Genomic DNA, 17938 nt, shown 5'->3' on the forward strand with positions numbered 1-17938 from the left:
TCAGCACTCTTCGATAACACTTAACAACAAGGACACAAAAGTAGTTTTTCCTGCTCTGGATGAAAACAACTTCTCTCTAAAACCATTTGGTCTAATTGTTGATTCCTCCTCTCATTTTTTCTGCCTTGCTGAAATGACCAACAAAGGAGCAAGTTTTCTCAATAAACATATTTACTGCAGGACCAGTATCATAACTTTAAACAGAAGCAAAGCAATTAAAATGTTCCTCATATTGTGCTATATCAACATCCAGATAAAGATAATCTTCATGTCTTTTACTACTATCTCATTTGTTTTGCTGTGGCACTTGAAGCAGCCTATTTCACTGGGCTGAGCAGAGGCTCTACTGCTTGCTAAAAATAGCCCTGTCACCCTCCAGCCACTTTGTGCCATCTGGGATTCTTGTGATGTATTTCATTTTTCATGAATACCTAACAAGGATTCTGCAGGGCTCCTGAGCACTACAGCAGCTACTATTTAAAGATCCACTCAAAGGTACGCTTACACATCACCTACAAACACATTCGTGAGCGCACCTACGCAAAACATCTCTGCTGCCAAAATGAGAGCTATCAGTTGCTGCAGTATGCTGCTGTAATGAAAAAAAAACAAAACACCACAGTAAACTGAGAGTAGGTAAATGTAAAAGTGATCTCAGTGCTGCTCTGAGCTGCTCCGTACGGAAAGAGCAGAGGGTTTTTAAACACAGAGCCTGCTGGGTGTTCGGCCCACGCTGCAATCACTGGCATATTGAGCTGGGGAATGTAAACAGGGAATCCCCATCACTCATCCTGCACAAATGTGTAAAAGTACACCCAGGAAACACACACACACACACACACTCAAACATAAAAACACACAAGCAGACACTGCACACACACAGCTGCACGAGGCATTACAGCAACTGTTCTTTAACAGAACTAAAAGTTCCCCATGTAAAGCCTTAAAATATCAAAACAAGCCACACAAAGAGCTGACCGACAGTGAACTGACTTGCAGCAAAGTGACAAAGTGACTATTCTTAGGAGGACTTCAGTGTAAAGTCAGCTCTGTGGACATTTAACACTCGTTCTGTAAGCAAGGCCAGCTTTGTGCCACTTACGACAAGATAATAATCCTTCTCAGTACTCAGCTAAATACCACAGTGCAGTATCAACACAAAGTGTCAAAGAGAAAAAGACGTCAGTGCCATTCTGCTGATGAAATACCAGACGGTTAATTGTACCGTTTCATCTGGGGAGCATAGACTGTGTAAAACTATCACAGATACTAAAGCCCCATTGAGAAGACTTAAGACGGTGCTTCAACCAGGTGACCTGATGCTCTGATGAGTCTCTGGGGACTACGTTTATTGTTAATTATAATTAAAAGTACACATTTTTCTTTGCTATAATATTATACAGGATTTTTACAGTTTCTAACTTTCCCACACAGCAAAGTACAGACCAGCACAAGTCATTATAAACATTGCTCACTGAATGGTAAAACAGTGAATAAAAAAGGAAGAAGAGTGAAGTGCAAAACACTAAAGGATGACAGGTAAAACTGTGCTCCACAAAAGCTAGACAGATTTTGGAAAAACATACTTTTACATATGCTATACACTGCAAGTAACAACCGTCCAAGTGAGATCAATTTGCCTTTTGAATGAAGAAAAAAAATCTTTTGACACTGGTAAAAATAAAGATTCAACAGAAAAGCAACGAGCTGTTACACCACGATGAGCAACAAAGATATGCAATGCAGAATAACCTCACTGAATGTCAAATGTGTATGTTCTTACTGATGCAGGCCAGCAGATCACTGAACCTCTCTTTGGGAAAGAGAGGATTCTCCAGACCACGGAAGTAAAGTTTGAGAACTCCAGCCACCGAATTGATGTCATGATTATTTTCATCGTCCGTCAGAGGGTCGTTTCCTGAGACAGAGACAAGTGAGCAGCTCCTTAATGCACATGATTTTAAGTGAATCATACCTGATTAAAAACGTCCACTGGCAAAATATGATCAAGACAATGGGGATTATTTCCCAACTGTTTGGATCTGATAGCAATGAAGCAAAGGGCAGTTTTAGATCCAGTTTAAGATCCAGGTGATAATGTGAAGTATATCTAGTTAAACAGACATCATGTACCTCTTTCAAAAGAGTTCTTGATGTCATTAACTTCCAGCTGCGATCCAGATACACGAAATATCCCCTGATGCTGGAGGCCTGCTCAGAGAAAGACAAAGACAGTGGTTTAGGAAGAGCATGGACACACTCAACATGCTCGCAAATACACTCTGATGGCCACAGAAAGAAACTCCTTCACTCGGCAAATAAAGCCTATTTTAGTCGGAGGCACATCCTGTTCGTTAAGCCCCTTCACTTTTCTAATTAAGGATAATTAATGAGTCAAGGAGGTTGCAATCAAGCTTTACTTAAGTGTCTTCCAGCTGGGATTAGGACTTAATAAGGGGAGAGGTCAAGGGTCAGGAGGAAGCAAGATTAGTCTGCTGTGTCTCTTTTGGGTTTCTCTTTGTACATCATCATAAACGCTATGGACGAGCCTTACAAACTACGAGACGACTCTTGCATTTTAAATGCTTAAGAGTTTACATTCCTTTTCAGTCAAGTTTAAAACCACATTTGTAACTCATTACTTGTGCCAGGCTAAGCTGTCTGTCTGTTTGTTTCTTGCTATATTTGGGAATCTGGGTGGTAAAGGCTGTGCCCCTGTAAACAGGAAGGAATCTGCATTTTCCCATGACTGCAGCTGAAGTGGAACACAGCAAAACCCCAATGAAAAACGACGTACACGCCCCAACAATCAGCGCCTGGAAATCACTGAAGTGTCACTTTTCTCCAGTGTCAGATGGACTTGGAAGCGAAGAAAGTTGCAGTTGATTTGTGAGAGGAATTTATCAAAGAAAAATTAAATACAGTCATCAATGTATGGTTGCGTAAATCAAGTGAGATAAATATCTGAACACCACAACAACAACCAACTCACCATACAAATTGATGTAGCGAATGCAGCTCTCAACCACACGGGGGATAGCTTGTCCAGAGTCCTTTGAAGGTAAAATAAACAAAGACACACAAATTTCAGATAATGTACAATTTGCTGTTTTTACTACACGAAGAGCTAGAGCCCGACAGATATTGTAATTCTGAAAGCACTATCAGTATGAATAGTTAAACATTTTGGCTGTTCTTGGTTTTTCATTCTGTGATGAAAATATATCAAAATATAAATATATAGATATATATAGAGAGAATGAAATATAATGGCGAATGGCGTCATCTGCCTGCTGGTGTATCGGTCGGGCTCTGACAGTTACTTACTGTTAGCAGTGAGGTTAAAAGTATATAAACATGCATGCCCAGTGTAAGTAGAGTCAGCAAGTCCTGATATAAAGTGAGGGTTACCTTTGAGATCTTACTGAGACAGACTGAGCTGGCTTCCCAAGCTGTTTGACTGTTCATGCCGTGTCTCCCATAAAAGTTCAGATTACAAAAAATGCACAAAATGCACAAAAAGACAAGCTCCAACAACGAGCATGTACAAACCTGCTGTCCAACACATGTCAATTGGCCTCCAGTGTTGCTAAATATACTTTATGACTTGTTATGTTGGCAATCAAGTGCCTGCGTTTAAATCAACAGAACTTATCTAAAGAGCCAAACACTTGACGTGGAGCTGAGGGCAGAAGCGTTGAGATGAGAAGAGCAGCGCTGTCTCCTTCAGAGAAAACACATTCCTCTCACGCACTCACACTGCGCTCTCAGTGTCAGCCACTCCTGCAGCTTGGTGCCGGACAGGGTTACGGTACATGTTTTTAATGATACAGTGGATCTGTTTACAGCCCTCAGGGGTATACACACAGTCCAAACACAGTGACCATGCCAAAATCGACCATCTATTGTTGGAGTGAGCCATGAGTGTTGAGGCACTGGTCTGGTGCAGCACGATTATGTAACACTATCCCTTTGGTTATGTGAGACTGGGGATGACTGCTTTATACTGTATCACATAAATTCAGTACCAATTTTGAAGTTGGAGAGGGTTCATGCTGGGAATTTTACAACTGAACCTACAAGTACAACTTGCTGCAACATCTCTGTTGCAAAGGGAAAACATTCAATTCAGTCTGTCTCAGTTGACTCACAAAGTCAGGTGTGAATACAAGATATAGACAAAATCAACATGAGGAAAAAAAAAACAAAACTGTGCAGGGCAGGTAAAGGAAATGAGTGCAGCCAAGCAGCATGGGCCCCCCCAAGACGCTTCAGGATGTCTACCTGATGTCGAGCGTGTGAGTTCCGTCGTCCGCGGCTACAGAAAAAGTGCCGCGAGAGCCAGAGATGGACATAGAGGGACAGAAAGAGAGAGAAAAGGCAAGACCCAGATTAGGACCACAGCAGCTGCCCACCAAAGCTTTGCCAAGAGCACACCCCCAATTCCACTCTGTGCTGGCATCAAACCCAAAAGTAAACCAGGGAACTGGACAGGACACCAGTGAGAGGCAGTGAAGAGGCCCGGAGGAGGGAGGCAGCAACACCTTGTCAGTCTGGAATCTGCTCCCTGGCTGCCATTTATCCTACTGTTTTTCACTGGCCTCTGCGCTCGCTCTGGAGGAGAAGAAGGAGGAGGAGGAGAGAGTACCTCTGCCAGAGCAGCTCAGTGATGCCAGGTCAGCAGTGAGTCAGGGGTGCTGACGGAGGGAGACAAACATTTATCCCTCCAACTGCTGCTCCTCTCCTACTGCAGCCCTCCAGATCCATCAGTGCCTCTTTACATCTCAGACCACCAGAGCTCACTGACTCATGAGGAAGGTTTCCAGAATCCATCTTAGCATAAAGATGCGGTTGCTTTTTTAATTTTGTTTGTTTTTTTTTGTAAAATATAAATCAAAGCTAAGATGCTTTGGGGGAACCCACCAAAATGGCCAGGAAGCCAGAGGAAGACAGAAAGTAGATAGGAGGAGCAACATCAAGCGGACAGACGGGTAATCAGTACCTTGATAAATGACTCCAAATTGCCATTAAATAACCTAACATTAAAAACAGAGCGGGGTCTAGCCCGCCGGGTGCCAGTGTTGGTTTTGAGATTCCTAGAATACAAAGAATGCAACAGAATAAGTACAGTTTTCCTTTCAGAGTGGTTTATCTATTCTCCAATAACCTTTATGTCCTTAAAAAACTTCAAAGCTGAAGTTGAGGCTGACTAAGCTTTAAAACCCTTTGGCGCAAGATGATGGACAGGTGAATGAGGGCATTTTCAGCCACTGCTGAAACCCATGAATGAACTTTTCCTTTATAATCCCGTCTTTTCTTTGTCCACAAGATATCACAGGCCAGTGAAATATCAGTCCTGCTGGGAACGTCGTGTGTGTCAGCATCCACCTTGTGACACGCCCTGCAGGGGATTTGCCTCTCTTAGTTTGCATGGTTGTGTGACTTAATGCAGTTTGGCTCTCCATTTCACCACCTCTCACTCTCTTTAAAGGTCTGACATAAGGTACTGCTGGAAGTGAGGAGCATAGTAACCCATAAACACAATACCAGGTTGGGCTTAAAAACATGGCAGGCCGGCACATCTGCTGCATGCTCTTCAGAGGCTATTTTTGACCTGAGCCTATGTACAAACTCCTCTGCTTGCATGGTCGCAGAGGACTTCACATGAGACTTTCCTGAGGCAAACTGTCCTCGCCTTCTTGAGCCGCAACACGTCACAAATGTTTCTGTCACTGTAGAAAGGAAAGCGGTCTGAATGTGCATCTTGAACATTCACAGGTCCTAAAGTACAAGTGCGTGCTTTACCTTGTGGTCATGTAGTCAGCTCTGTGGCCTGTGGGCAAAGAGAATAAAGAGAAGAGAGGAGAGGTTAGATGTGTGGACATGCCAGGACCTGTCTCTGAGGTCCCTGTGGTGCATTTTGAATATGTTTAGTGAAGCATTTGAAGCCATCTGCCATCTGTCCACAACCACTGGCCTCTTGAGCAGCACAAACAAAACCTGTGCACACACCTATGCACGCGCACGCGCGCGCACACACACACACACACACACACACACACACAGCTTGCAGAGACTTCAACAGCTCTTTAGCTACATTCTGATTATAGTACAAACAAACATCTACCAGGCACACAGACACACTAATCATTATAGTAATACACAGAGCTGCAAGTTTGGACAGGCAGAGTAAGATTAAGCACAAAATTGTTTCCAAATGGTTTTGGAGAACAGGAGTAGTTGTGAATGTGTGGCCATCTGTTCCCATGAACATGATCTGACCTGTCTGTGTGTCTCATACTGCACTTCAGTTCATTCACAACAATATGATACAGGAGTACGTGGGAGAAGCAGGAGGCTTTTCTCTTCCTCGTTAGCACATGGCTCCATTACTCCTTAAGTGGACAGTTTGAGTGAGACCACCAGGAGTGCTGCTCAGACCTGACAGACACTGGATTGAAGGTAGATTAGCTGAAGCCTGGAGGGAATCCCGCCAATGCAGAACAAGGAGAGAATGACGGTAATGACCGCCACCCCTCTAATACATGGCGGTCCATTAAATTGGGAGAAAATCAATCACTAAGACGGATAATACAAATTCACAATCTCCCTCAGCTCTGGCTTGGCTGACTAAAACCCAGATTACCATCTAGGAGCTTTGACTTGTGGAAAAAGCAGGCAAACAATGGGATGTTTGCCACAAAAAAGCCTAAAAATTCTCCAAAAATAATAAAATAATTCAGTGACCAATTATTAGTTATGTTCAGTGTTTGGACGGCTAAAATATGTCCTCATTTTGGCTGGAGTGGATTTGACATGGACAGGTGAAAATCGAGAGCAAGTGCTCCTCAGAGTGTAACAGGAACAGTGGGCACTATAAGAGAAGAAAGTAAAAGTAAAGGAATCGTGACTGTACCTTCACCAAGTGTCCTCTTCAGCAGGTCATGTTTGGCTTGAAGTTTGGAGATGAGATTACTGCCCTCCAGAAACTCGCGGAATTTCTGTGGAGAATTGAGAGTAATTACACGGCGGCCTGGGTGCCAGCCAGAGCACTTGCTCTTAAGACAGCAATCTACGATAAGAAAGCCAAGGGCAAAGGACACGCTGAGCCTTTTTAAAGCCGTTATCAGAGCATGTCCATCTTCAGACTGGAGCAGGATAGCAGTTAGCCTTACAAACTGGAAATGTTTTGGGAGAGCTGCCCTGATACCAACTGATCAAAGATTTCAAAAGGGGTCTGGTGCATGACATTCAAAGTTTTAAAATTTGCTCACACAGACTGAAGCATTTTTAAGTCCAGATAAAAACTTTGAGCTCATATTCACAGATTAATTTCATAGATTTATGTACCAGATATTAAATGTAGTATATATTCAGACAAGAGAAATTTGGAATTTTTATATCTAAGTATATGAAGCTAACCAAAGGCATCAAAGAGAGTCTAGAAGAGAGATTTATTTCTATTCACATGCAGGAAATGAGAGACATCCCTGAAGATATTTCTCTTTGTTTTTCTCACTCCACCAAGATCTTCTTTTCCTAAACCACACATCTCACCATGAAGTAGAACTGCTCCGTCTCCTGCTGGTTGGCCCTCCTCTTGGCAATGCTGGGTTTGCTGAGGTACGTCTCCGAAACAGTGGACTTGACCGACTCGGTGGATCGGCTGTGGTGGAAACATTCTGAGACGTCATAGTCTTCAATGGTCACCATGTCCTGGATGGTGGTCAGGGTGGCCTCTGATGTCTTTTTGATCTAGAGACACAAGGGATGAGAAGGAAGAGATGAGGAATTTGTCAGAGCAAAGAACCTGCTTGCTTAAAAGCAAGATGTAATCTCTCACAAAATCACAATGTTACCATATCATTGCAGCATTTTCAGTTACAATGGCATTCTATCATCACATTCCCTTAAAATCCTCTTTTGATATCCCATGACACCCTGAAAAATTCTGGTGTTTTCTGTCAAGACTCATGTTTCTAAAAAAATCTCTGGCCCTTGAACATGACTCCCAGCCAAAGCAATCAATTTGCATGCACTCAGAAGGGCCAGAGGTGAACAACGTCTGCTGGAGATGGTACATTCAGACTCAGGCTTTTAAGATTCATTTCCATAACCGCCTGTTCCTTGTCAACAGGAGTACATCTGCTGGAGCTTATAAATGTCAGGACTTTGCAGAGCGTGGCCCCACTACTTGCTGTGAAAAATGTGAAAGAGATGCAGGCCGTGACTTTGTCCAGCACATGATGACAGAAGATGTGACAAACGGATGGACGGGCAAATTAGTTTGTAACAGCTCCTAAAACTGTAAGAGACCAAAGCAGATACAAGCTTATTGTACAGACCACAAATAAAGGACTTGCAGTATACAGATGTGATGGGTAGAGTGAAGGCTCTCTGTTGTGTGCAACAAGTCCTAATACTTAGAGAAAATAATCTTATGAGAATAAAGTCATAATTTGACAAGCCATATTTGCCAAGTTAAGTATGGAAAAAGGTCTACAGCCATGCTATCAGCTCTGTGATGCTGTGAAAATGCTAATATGCTGATGCTTGGTAGGTGTAACATTTTTATCATGTTCACCACCTTAGTGTAGTGTGTTAACATGTTAACATTTTGTCATTAACAAACATAGTACAGCCCTGGCTGAAGGTAACACCATTACTTTGCAAATATTTATTCATAAATATTCAAAAATAGTTCAATCTGGATCAAACTTGTGAATCAACTGGCTAACAGGTACTGTCATTCCCAAAGCCACATGCTAGCATCATTACGAAGTCATTACAACTTCATTCTCAAAATTTATGTCCCTAAACTGACTCACATACATGAAAAGACCCAATTGTGAGGATAACAAATTTCTTAATTTACTGTGATTTTACATATGATTTATGAAGCAAAAATGCATTAAAACTAGGAGTCTGTCATGGGTCAATGCCCAGTGACCATTCTGTCCATCATGTTGTCTGTCTATGATCAATCATTCAATTCAATTCAATGACTGTTCACCCAGCTTATTAAAATAGTATCAGTATAAAACCACATAAGCCACATAAGTACATTTGCAGAACAAGGACAACTAAGAATAGCAAGAAATAAAAAGATAAAGGAAAGACACAGAAAGGAAGGAAGAGTCTGAGGTTGTTAAGTGTGAGCGTGACTCACTGATGTGGAAGAGCTGCAGAGGGAAAGAGGCTATGCTGATGTAGAAACACCCGCCTCTTCATTTAACAGAGACTCTCTGGGAGAGAGCAGAGTGCTGTGACCATCACAGCTCGACTGTGTGTGCTTTTAAAAGGTGGGGGCACTACAGGTCAGCAGGCCCCGAGTTAGACACAGCTGGAATTCCACCTAATTATTGTTAACGATTTGGACCCCCACTCAAAGGTAGTGACCCTATTTCTTAGCTATTAAGTGAATTTGACCTCAGTACTAATGAAACAGTAACCGTTGTAACTGGTGTAACTGTTCTACACAGAGAGACAACAGTGGATTATAGTTGTTTTTCTTAAACAGATTGACCTAGGACTTATTTAGAAAACAGAAAAAAACCCCACCTGAAAAGCAAGGTGGACCTCATCTCTTTCATGTGTCACACTGATGGATTACAGTGCTGGCACATGTGCTTAGAGTATGCAATGTGGATGTAGTTACAGTGTCCTCCATCCCATCATGAAGAAAAAAACATCCTGCAGGCTGGAACACGGCTAATGACAGTGTAGAGAAGGAAATTGGGGATGCTGCGATCATATAACTTTGGAAAAACATCATCATGTCTTGTGACAATAGTCATTTGGTGATCAAAGGAGTGAGTGAATGCATGAGAAAGAAAAAGAACCTGCAGCCTTCACTAGACAGAAAAACAACGATACCTACACTTACAACATCAATTTAAATGACTGCACTACAGTTTTATCCATGACAGGTCCCTAAAATAGGTAACTTACAGTGACATGCAGTCATTAGTTACACATTGTGAGTGTGTTTGCTCTCTCTCTCTCTCTGTCTCTCTCTCTCTCTCCCTCCCTGTATGCCTGGCAGCCTCATCCATGGTGGCCCCTGTGGAGGTAAGAGGCCCAGTTTTCATCATGAAGACAGGACCCATGCATGCGAGAGAATTGCAGCCCATGAAAAAAAGCTGTTGAGTTTATCCATTATTCAGCAGACAAATAGTTACCAGTGTTCACTGTTGGGCTCAATTACAACGAAGCTCTTAGTGAGACTTGGTGGATATGCCCATTAGCCCCTCTAACTGAACTGAATTAAGCTTGTTTATTTTTAATAAAGAACCATGACTCGTGTACTTCCTATGGTGCTATACATACAGCTCACCAATACTTACCTACAGTCATTCAGCTGACTTAAAATAAGTTCTGTGTCAAAATCCAAAATGATTCCACTCGTCGCACATTACAGTGAGTGTTATTTTGCAGGGCAGCAGCACAGCATCGATACCCGTTATTTCAACATCTATAATCACATCTCAAAAGGTAGACTCCTGCTCATAGCTTGCAATAGAACATGTAAAAAGAGTGTAATCAGCTGTTCATCCTGCAATGTGCCTGTGCACACACACACACACACACACACACACACACACACACACACACACACACACACACACACACACACACACACACACACACACACACACACACATATATCCACACAGGCTTTGATGTGCCTCCCTCAGATTTATTTGAGAAACAACACAACCACCCCCTGGAAAGAAGATGGCATCAGATTGCCAGAGTTCATTGTGAAATGTCTTGAGAATACAAAAAAGGAAAGGCAAAGGAGTTATGTCGCCCTGTGCTAGCCTTTGGTTCATACAAATGCCAATGAGATATAAACCAGAGTATTACATCTGTAAATGAGATGAACCGTGGTGAAATGAAAAATGTCCTCTTTTTTTTAATGAAAAAAATTCAGTCGTATTCTCTGCAGCGAGGCACCCAACTGAGCTATGTTAACTCCAACCCCTTAACGAGACTGAGTTTTCTCCCCACACTGCACCCCACCCACTACTGATGCAGGGCAAATTATTCAGCAATGTTTTCTTTCACCATTTCACAGGAGTCAAAGAGGTTTGAGGAAACAGCTGCACTTCTATTAAGCACTGCCCTGCAGCCTTTCCTGGCCGGATAAAGACAGACCTTCTTTTCTCTCTTGCACATCTGACAGTCGTGCTTGTAGGTCGTTCTCTTTGCTGTGAAAGTTCAAATTTTCAAGGATGTATCTGGCACACTGAGACCAGGAAGAGAGGCCATCTGGTGATCCTAACACAAGGCAGCAGCACCCTCCAATTCTGACCCACCAGGACATCCGCTTCAGCAAAGCAGGCAGAAAAGCACATGAAGCAACCAGGGATTGTCATCATACCCTCACACATACAAACACACACACACACACAAGGTGCACATGTATGTTTCCAATTGCAGACATACTCTACAAGTGTCAGTAGGCTGACTGACTGATTTAATCGACCAGTGGTTCAGCTCTCGTAATTAACATACTCAAATAATCCCCAAAAAGTCAGTTAACATGTTCATTTCAGTGGATTTATTTTCAGTAAATTTCTGTAAGGTGTCGACAATATGATGAAAAGGAATCTGAAGTCACAGTGAATTTAGAGTAAGCTGAGCGACAGCCTCCCGTGTTTCTGTTAGTCTTTGTAGAGGGATAAAAGAATGAAAGTGCACCAATGTGGAGGGAGAGAAAGAGAGGATAAGGAAAGAAGGTAGTGAGAGGAAGCGGAATCAGGTCAGACAGTCATAGAATTTCTCCCTTTTGGGCTTTGGTTTTATGGAAAATGTTGAGTTACTAAGGCATGCTGCAATCAGATTAAAACAATACAGCCTGAGATGCAGAGATGCACCTCCAATGTCAAAACAGAGCAGCGCAGGACAGGTTTGTGCAAATAAAAGAGACAGCGAATTCTACCGGTGGGAGCAGAAATGGAGGCTTCACAGAGAGGGTTTGATGGCTACCTGCAGGGCATGAGAGAGAGAAAAAGAGGGGGAGAGAGAGAGAGAAAGAGGAGAATAACACAGTGTACGTGCGCGCGCATGTGTGTGTGTCTGTGTGTGATGTGCGTATATACGCCAAAAACTTTGATTCCTCAGAGATCATCAGCAACTATTCTGTGTCTCACCTTGGATGACTTTTGGCTAAAGTTAACTTCATTTAGCAGCTTCAACGTTCTGAAGCTGTCAGCATCTTGCCACTGACAAACAGCAGCATAACTCCTGCATCACTGGTAGATGACAAAACCAGAGCAGGAGAAAGTAGTTCTGTCATGTTTGACGTATCTAAACCCCCCACATGCAACAAATACCTGTATAATGAGTTGAATGTATTTGCGTTAATTTACCTCTTCGTTCTCAATCTTCAGAGTAGCCAAGCGAGACTGAAGCTGCTGGAACCTCAGGATGAGCTCTCCATTCACCGGCGGCTGCACAGATATCTGACACACCTGGGGAATATTAAAGAAGAAATACATGCCAGTGATCAGAAGCCTGAAGTTACAATGTACTGAAGGAACAAGGAGGCCACGCAACCTCTGGTTTAAACAGGATGCAGGCATCCAAATTCTTCTTCAATTGCATAGCAAACAGCAGGGACTTTTGCTAACTGAATACAGACAGCCACACATCAACAGCTAAACAGGCAATGATACCAGCATTGGCAGTGCCAGCCAAACCATAAAATTCATAACACATGTTGAGTTACATGTTTGCAGTGGAAGAATTAACACATGATTTGTCAAATTCAGTGCCCCATAAAACCTGATCCAGCAGTCCAGATGCAGTAAAACGCTGCACTTAAACCACTGAAAATCAGACCTCATTAAGTCTGAGATGTTTTTTTTTAATCAACTCCAAACTCACGTCCACATCAAAACATCATAAAAGTTGTGATAAAGGTATGGATTATTTTTGCAGTTCTGATAATTATAAATCATGTTACAAGTGCACAGCTATCAGATATTTTTAACATTAAAGCCACTACTGATGACTGAACTATGTACCTCATCTCCCATATGAGACTGGAACTCAAATTTTGCTGGAGGACAGAAAGCTGTAGGGTACATCTCCATGAACCTCTGTCGGTCACTCCGTGGGTCCAGACTGTCCACGGCGTTCTCTATGATGTCAAGACCCTCGTGACGTGATGTCTCAAGGTTGTACTCGGCTGACAAGTAGGTCCGCAGGGCCCGGTTCAGGCTGGCGTGGTACCCCAAATCGCAGCACTGGGAGAAAGCAAAGGACAGGGTCAAAGTTGAAGATAAGTAGTAATGTAAAGAACTCATTTTAAACCTGAAATTAAAAAAGCTTAAAAAGCATAAAGGTGATGATCTACATAAAGACAAAATCAAAACACTGGACAGAAACTACGACAGGAACACAAGTTATCCTACAGGTCTCATAATACACAAACTAACACCACTTATTACTTTCTTGTTGAATTGTTTGGTCAGAAAATTGCATTTTAAAAATTCCTAAAGGCTAAGTTTATGTTTTCAGACAGCTTGCTTTGTTTAATCAACCATCCAAAAGCCAAAAACGATTGATATATTGCCAAATAAACAACAGATGTGACAAGATCACACTAGAAATTCTTTTGTTATTTTTGCTTAAAACAGTGACATTATCATTATCAAAATAGTAACGGATTCAGTTTCTACCAGTCGACTTATCCTTTCTCTCCACTAGACAATAGGTGAATCAAAGCTACTAATGCTTTCTGTTGTTGTTTAAGGTTTGTTTATAGAAGTAATATTTGTAGACACAGTAGGAAAACAAGCCCATTTCTTACAATTAGGTCAAAGTTTTCATATATATAAGACAGATTTCACGAGTAAACAATCTTGCAACGTCGCCCCCTCGATACATAATGTTATCTCCAGCATCTAATGCTGATATTTACTTACTAGAACCTTGGCCAAGGTCTTTCCTGGGAACACACACACATTCCAGGCCCCCATATAAACAGACACACACACACACACACACACAGCAAGTATAAACAGACAAACACAATACCACTAATGGCCAGCCTGTACACTTTGTTTTTGACTACTAAAAAACAGTTTCCTTCATCAATAAACAAATATGTGTGAGTCTGTATGTACGGCTCGCACACTGTGCTTTCTGCACTCTCTCTCTAAGACACACACCCTGGTGAGATGTGAAGGCTTGTGAGCAAAGTAGGGAGAGGGGTAATTTCATTGCACAGCATGCCGCTGAACAGAGGTTTCATTTCTCCTCTCTTTCAGTCCTGTCTGGAATGTAAAAATCTCAAAATGCTAAAAAGCCTGGCCCTCTTCCCTTTTTCTTGGAAATGCCACTGTACAAGAATTAATTTCTCTAACAAAATAACAAGGTGAGTCAGATCATGTTTATTGGTATGGTAGCAAAAAGATGCAAGGCATGAATGAATGGAGCCATGACCCACAGCCGTACATAACAACTAGAAATGTTTAAGGTTCAGTCTCTATTCAGACAGTCTGAAAGATGTTTCAAAACTGAGACGAAATGTCAGAAAAACACTGTGGAACTGAATATAATACGTGAAATTTCAGTAATAACATGAAGACAAGGAAAAAAGGACAGAACAGTTTTCAACTCAAAAGTTAATAAGCTGCTTTAATTCTGTCCTGCACTGTAATTTCCCTCCCACAGTCTGGTGCTCTAAGTTCTCTTTTATATCAGGCCTGGCTGCTAAAGTAATCACTCTCTCCTCTGATCATGACTTTAAATCTCTTCTCAAGGTCTGTGAAAATATCCCTCAACAGCAATGGGCCTCCTGAACAAGGAGCACAAAGAAAAATAATAAAGTCAACCTTAGGTGCGGTGGTGGGGGTGTGTGTTTATGGAAGAGTGTGCTCTGTAAAAACTTTTCGCCAAGCTCACTGAAGACAAACAAGCCTGTGCTGAAGATGAAGCCGTCTCAACAGTGCTGACAAAAGCATGTGGTTTTATATACTTACATCAATTAAGTCGGACAAGTCGTGGATGTAGTATTTGAAAACAGAGGCGTTTGACGCTTCCAGTGTCAGCAGGTACTCGTTCCGTGCTTTGATCGACTTCAGCTTGTTCTCAGAGTACTTGGCTTGACGCTGATGAGAGAATTAGAGACGAGAATGAGACACAGGGAACAACAGAGCGAACAAGGGGGGATGAATTTAATGAGTTGAGAAATGTCTTTTTGACAAAGTTATTGTGCTTTAACGTCTCTGTACACACTGTGCTTCTCAGGGCACAGACTGGATTACTGGCAAAACAACAGCTTCAGTAAACATAAAAGGAGAAATAAGTTAAATTCTGTTAAAAATAGAAAAAAGAAACAAGGAGGAAAGAAGAAAAAACCTAAACTTAAAACAGCTCGTGTCCTTCCCTTCAACTAGAATGCCTCCGTCTGAGCCATCCGTCTTAGTCCTACACTTCCTCTCTACCAGACAAATACAAGGCTGCTAGTTAGTCACCGTCCACTGACCAATAGGCTTTGACTCATACACTTGCAAACCATCCATATTTTAACACTTCCTGAATGTGTTCCAGGGAAAGCCACGTTAAAAAGGCCATTTAATCATTTGTCACAGAGATGTAACAAAAAACAGGCCCGTTCTAAGAATACAAAGCCTGCTGCTTTGACAGCTCTTACACTGTGTTTTCCTTTTCCTGAGGAAAAGCTGTGCTGTGACAGTTTAAAGATTTGTTGTGGTCAAAACCTATTAAAAAAAAAAAAAAGAAATGGCATGGCATAGTGAATGGTGTGACGATTAATTGCAACGTAGTTGTCACAAATAGGATTAAAATTGTTAAGGACTGTAAACACCTGGCGTCTTACCTTCTCTTTCAACCTCTCGATCTTCTTCACAGAGCTGCGTCTCTGGTATTTGTCCTCCATTCGGATGCTGAAGACAGGATCTCCCCTGCCAATCTGCTTTTCTTCCTGCTTCTCAGCCTCCTTCAACTTGCTCTCAGCGCTGATGCTCTCTGAGTGGTACATGTGGTAGGTCTTCATTACCTGGGGACAAAAAAGTGTCTATAAGGTTAAAAGGATCTTTAAGGCTTGTTTGTCCTTATTTCATTTTTTTTAAATGGCATAGGGCAACATCCTGAAACTAGTTACTTAGAAGAATTCTGAGTTTCAAGTCAGAGTCTATGAGGTCAAAGGTCAGAATGATCAATCTTCAGAGTTGAGACTGACTGTTTAAAACCCACGACTGAGGTTTCCATTTTTTGACTTGCTCATTCATTACAAATCGATTCAACTCATCTCACAGCAGGCAGATCATCTCTTTGTAAACCACAAACCAAAGACAGATTCTCTCAGGCCTTTTTATATGAGACTCTCATATAACCACAAGAACCACAAATCACTGCAGCTAGACCTAACATGCTGCCTTCATTGGGTACTCTGATTTGACACAATGTTATAAAGATGGAGGATGGTTGACTGTTTTGACAAAGTTTTGTTCAGATGTTTCAGTGTTGGAGAGCACTGAAGCCAACAGATCCATGGAATTGAGGTCTAACATTTGTTTTGTAGGCTAACATGTAGCTTATGCTTCTTAAAAATGTCAAAACAGAAATGTTTAGTTTTGAGAGGGCTTTAATGGGAACTAATGTGGACACTTTCACCCCCTGTAACATCACACTGTAGCTATTCAGTACAATGGAAATGAACTGCCCTAATGCTGAAGGGTTGATCACCTCTACTTCCTGACATCTGAGTCATTGTCATGTGAAGGGGATGGAGTGTGAGCATTGCTCATACGTACTCCATGGATACTTTTAGCAGTGACTCAATTGTTAAGTAGTAAGTAAGCCACGAAACACAAACAAGGAGTTTCTCAAGAGGGCCAAGAGATTATAAAAGTCTGATTAACACTAGCTCATGTTGTCAGGAGAACAAACAGACATCTGCTCTGAGGACAGTGCAGCTGAATCACTGGCTGAGGGTGAAACATCGAGGTCACAGTCCATGACGCCACCGTGAAGTCATCAGCAAGAGAACTCACTGACCCTCACACATTCATGATAATTAACAACGAGCATGTACAGTATTACTACTGATAAGTATGCAAAATAAGTATCTGGACTGCAATAGCAAGACGCCATCTCCTGACACCTGAACTTCAGATTATTTTCCCAAACAAAAGCAGGTGCACTATTAAGAGAAAACTGTATCCACCAAACGATATGTGTCATTTGTCCCCTCAAGTGCTGACTCACAAGTGTCAGCTGTAAAACACAACCTGATCCGGGCTTAGGTCACAGACTTATGGGTGTAGGAGGAGAGGAGAAGAGATCATTTATTAATGCATTTATTTATGCATTTATTATTATTATTCTTGTTATTGTTGTTGTTAGGAAAGAACCGGAAAGGGAAGGAAACAACACAATAGAAGTTGAGATGAGAGGGGGCGACAGGAAAGGAAAGGAAAGGAGTTCTATTCCACAGAAACATCTTTAAATCTTTCCAAATAATCAAAATTAAAAGTAAACTGAAAGTGTTACAAAACAAAGCCACTAAATTATGCTGTTTGAATCTCTCATCAGGTGTTGCATTTAACATTTTGTTAAACTTTCTTGAACATTAAATCTGTCTCCTGTAAAACTATATGTGCCTGTGTTCATAGTAGCTGGGCAAACAGACTGAAATGAGGCAGATACTTAACAGGCAGAAAATACAGCCAAACTCCCAAAGAGAAGGCATCAATATAGAGCACCAGTGGTTTAACCTGGAGTGAACCACCTACAGCAAATTACAGCTCCACAACCTGTGTGTGCAATGCACTTGTCTGTACAAAACCTAAACTAGAGCACACACAGAGACTCACCCATCTCTAAATCTAAACATCTTTTCCCCAAACTGAGTTATTTCTGTATGAATGGAACAACAGAGCAATGCCTGGTTTGTCTG

General features: G+C 41.8%; 1 protein-coding gene across 6 annotated transcripts in view; it reads right to left on the reverse strand.

Annotated features, from left to right (window-relative positions):
• The window catches only part of srgap1a (SLIT-ROBO Rho GTPase activating protein 1a), a 78954-nt gene that overhangs the window by 16278 nt on the left and 44738 nt on the right, over window positions 1-17938 (reverse strand). For 4 of the 6 annotated variants that reach the window (XM_046394348.1, XM_046394347.1, XM_046394352.1 and 1 more), the window contains exons 5-15: window positions 15857-16036; window positions 14997-15125; window positions 13035-13256; window positions 12378-12479; window positions 7558-7755; window positions 6917-7001; window positions 5806-5833; window positions 5003-5096; window positions 2993-3053; window positions 2134-2211; window positions 1784-1918 (exon numbers count right to left, since the gene is read on the reverse strand). In XM_046394348.1, the coding sequence (XP_046250304.1) occupies window positions 1784-1918; window positions 2134-2211; window positions 2993-3053; window positions 5003-5096; window positions 5806-5833; window positions 6917-7001; window positions 7558-7755; window positions 12378-12479; window positions 13035-13256; window positions 14997-15125; window positions 15857-16036 (1312 nt within the window). Of the gene's footprint in view, window positions 1-1783; window positions 1919-2133; window positions 2212-2992; window positions 3054-4284; window positions 4319-5002; window positions 5097-5805; window positions 5834-6916; window positions 7002-7557; window positions 7756-12377; window positions 12480-13034; window positions 13257-14996; window positions 15126-15856; window positions 16037-17938 lie in introns of all 6 variants that reach the window. The other 2 variants (XM_046394351.1, XM_046394350.1) reach the window with 1 other exon arrangement.

Source organism: Scatophagus argus, chromosome 7 (assembly GCF_020382885.2).
Source record: "Scatophagus argus isolate fScaArg1 chromosome 7, fScaArg1.pri, whole genome shotgun sequence".
Lineage (NCBI taxonomy): Eukaryota > Metazoa > Chordata > Actinopteri > Scatophagidae > Scatophagus > Scatophagus argus.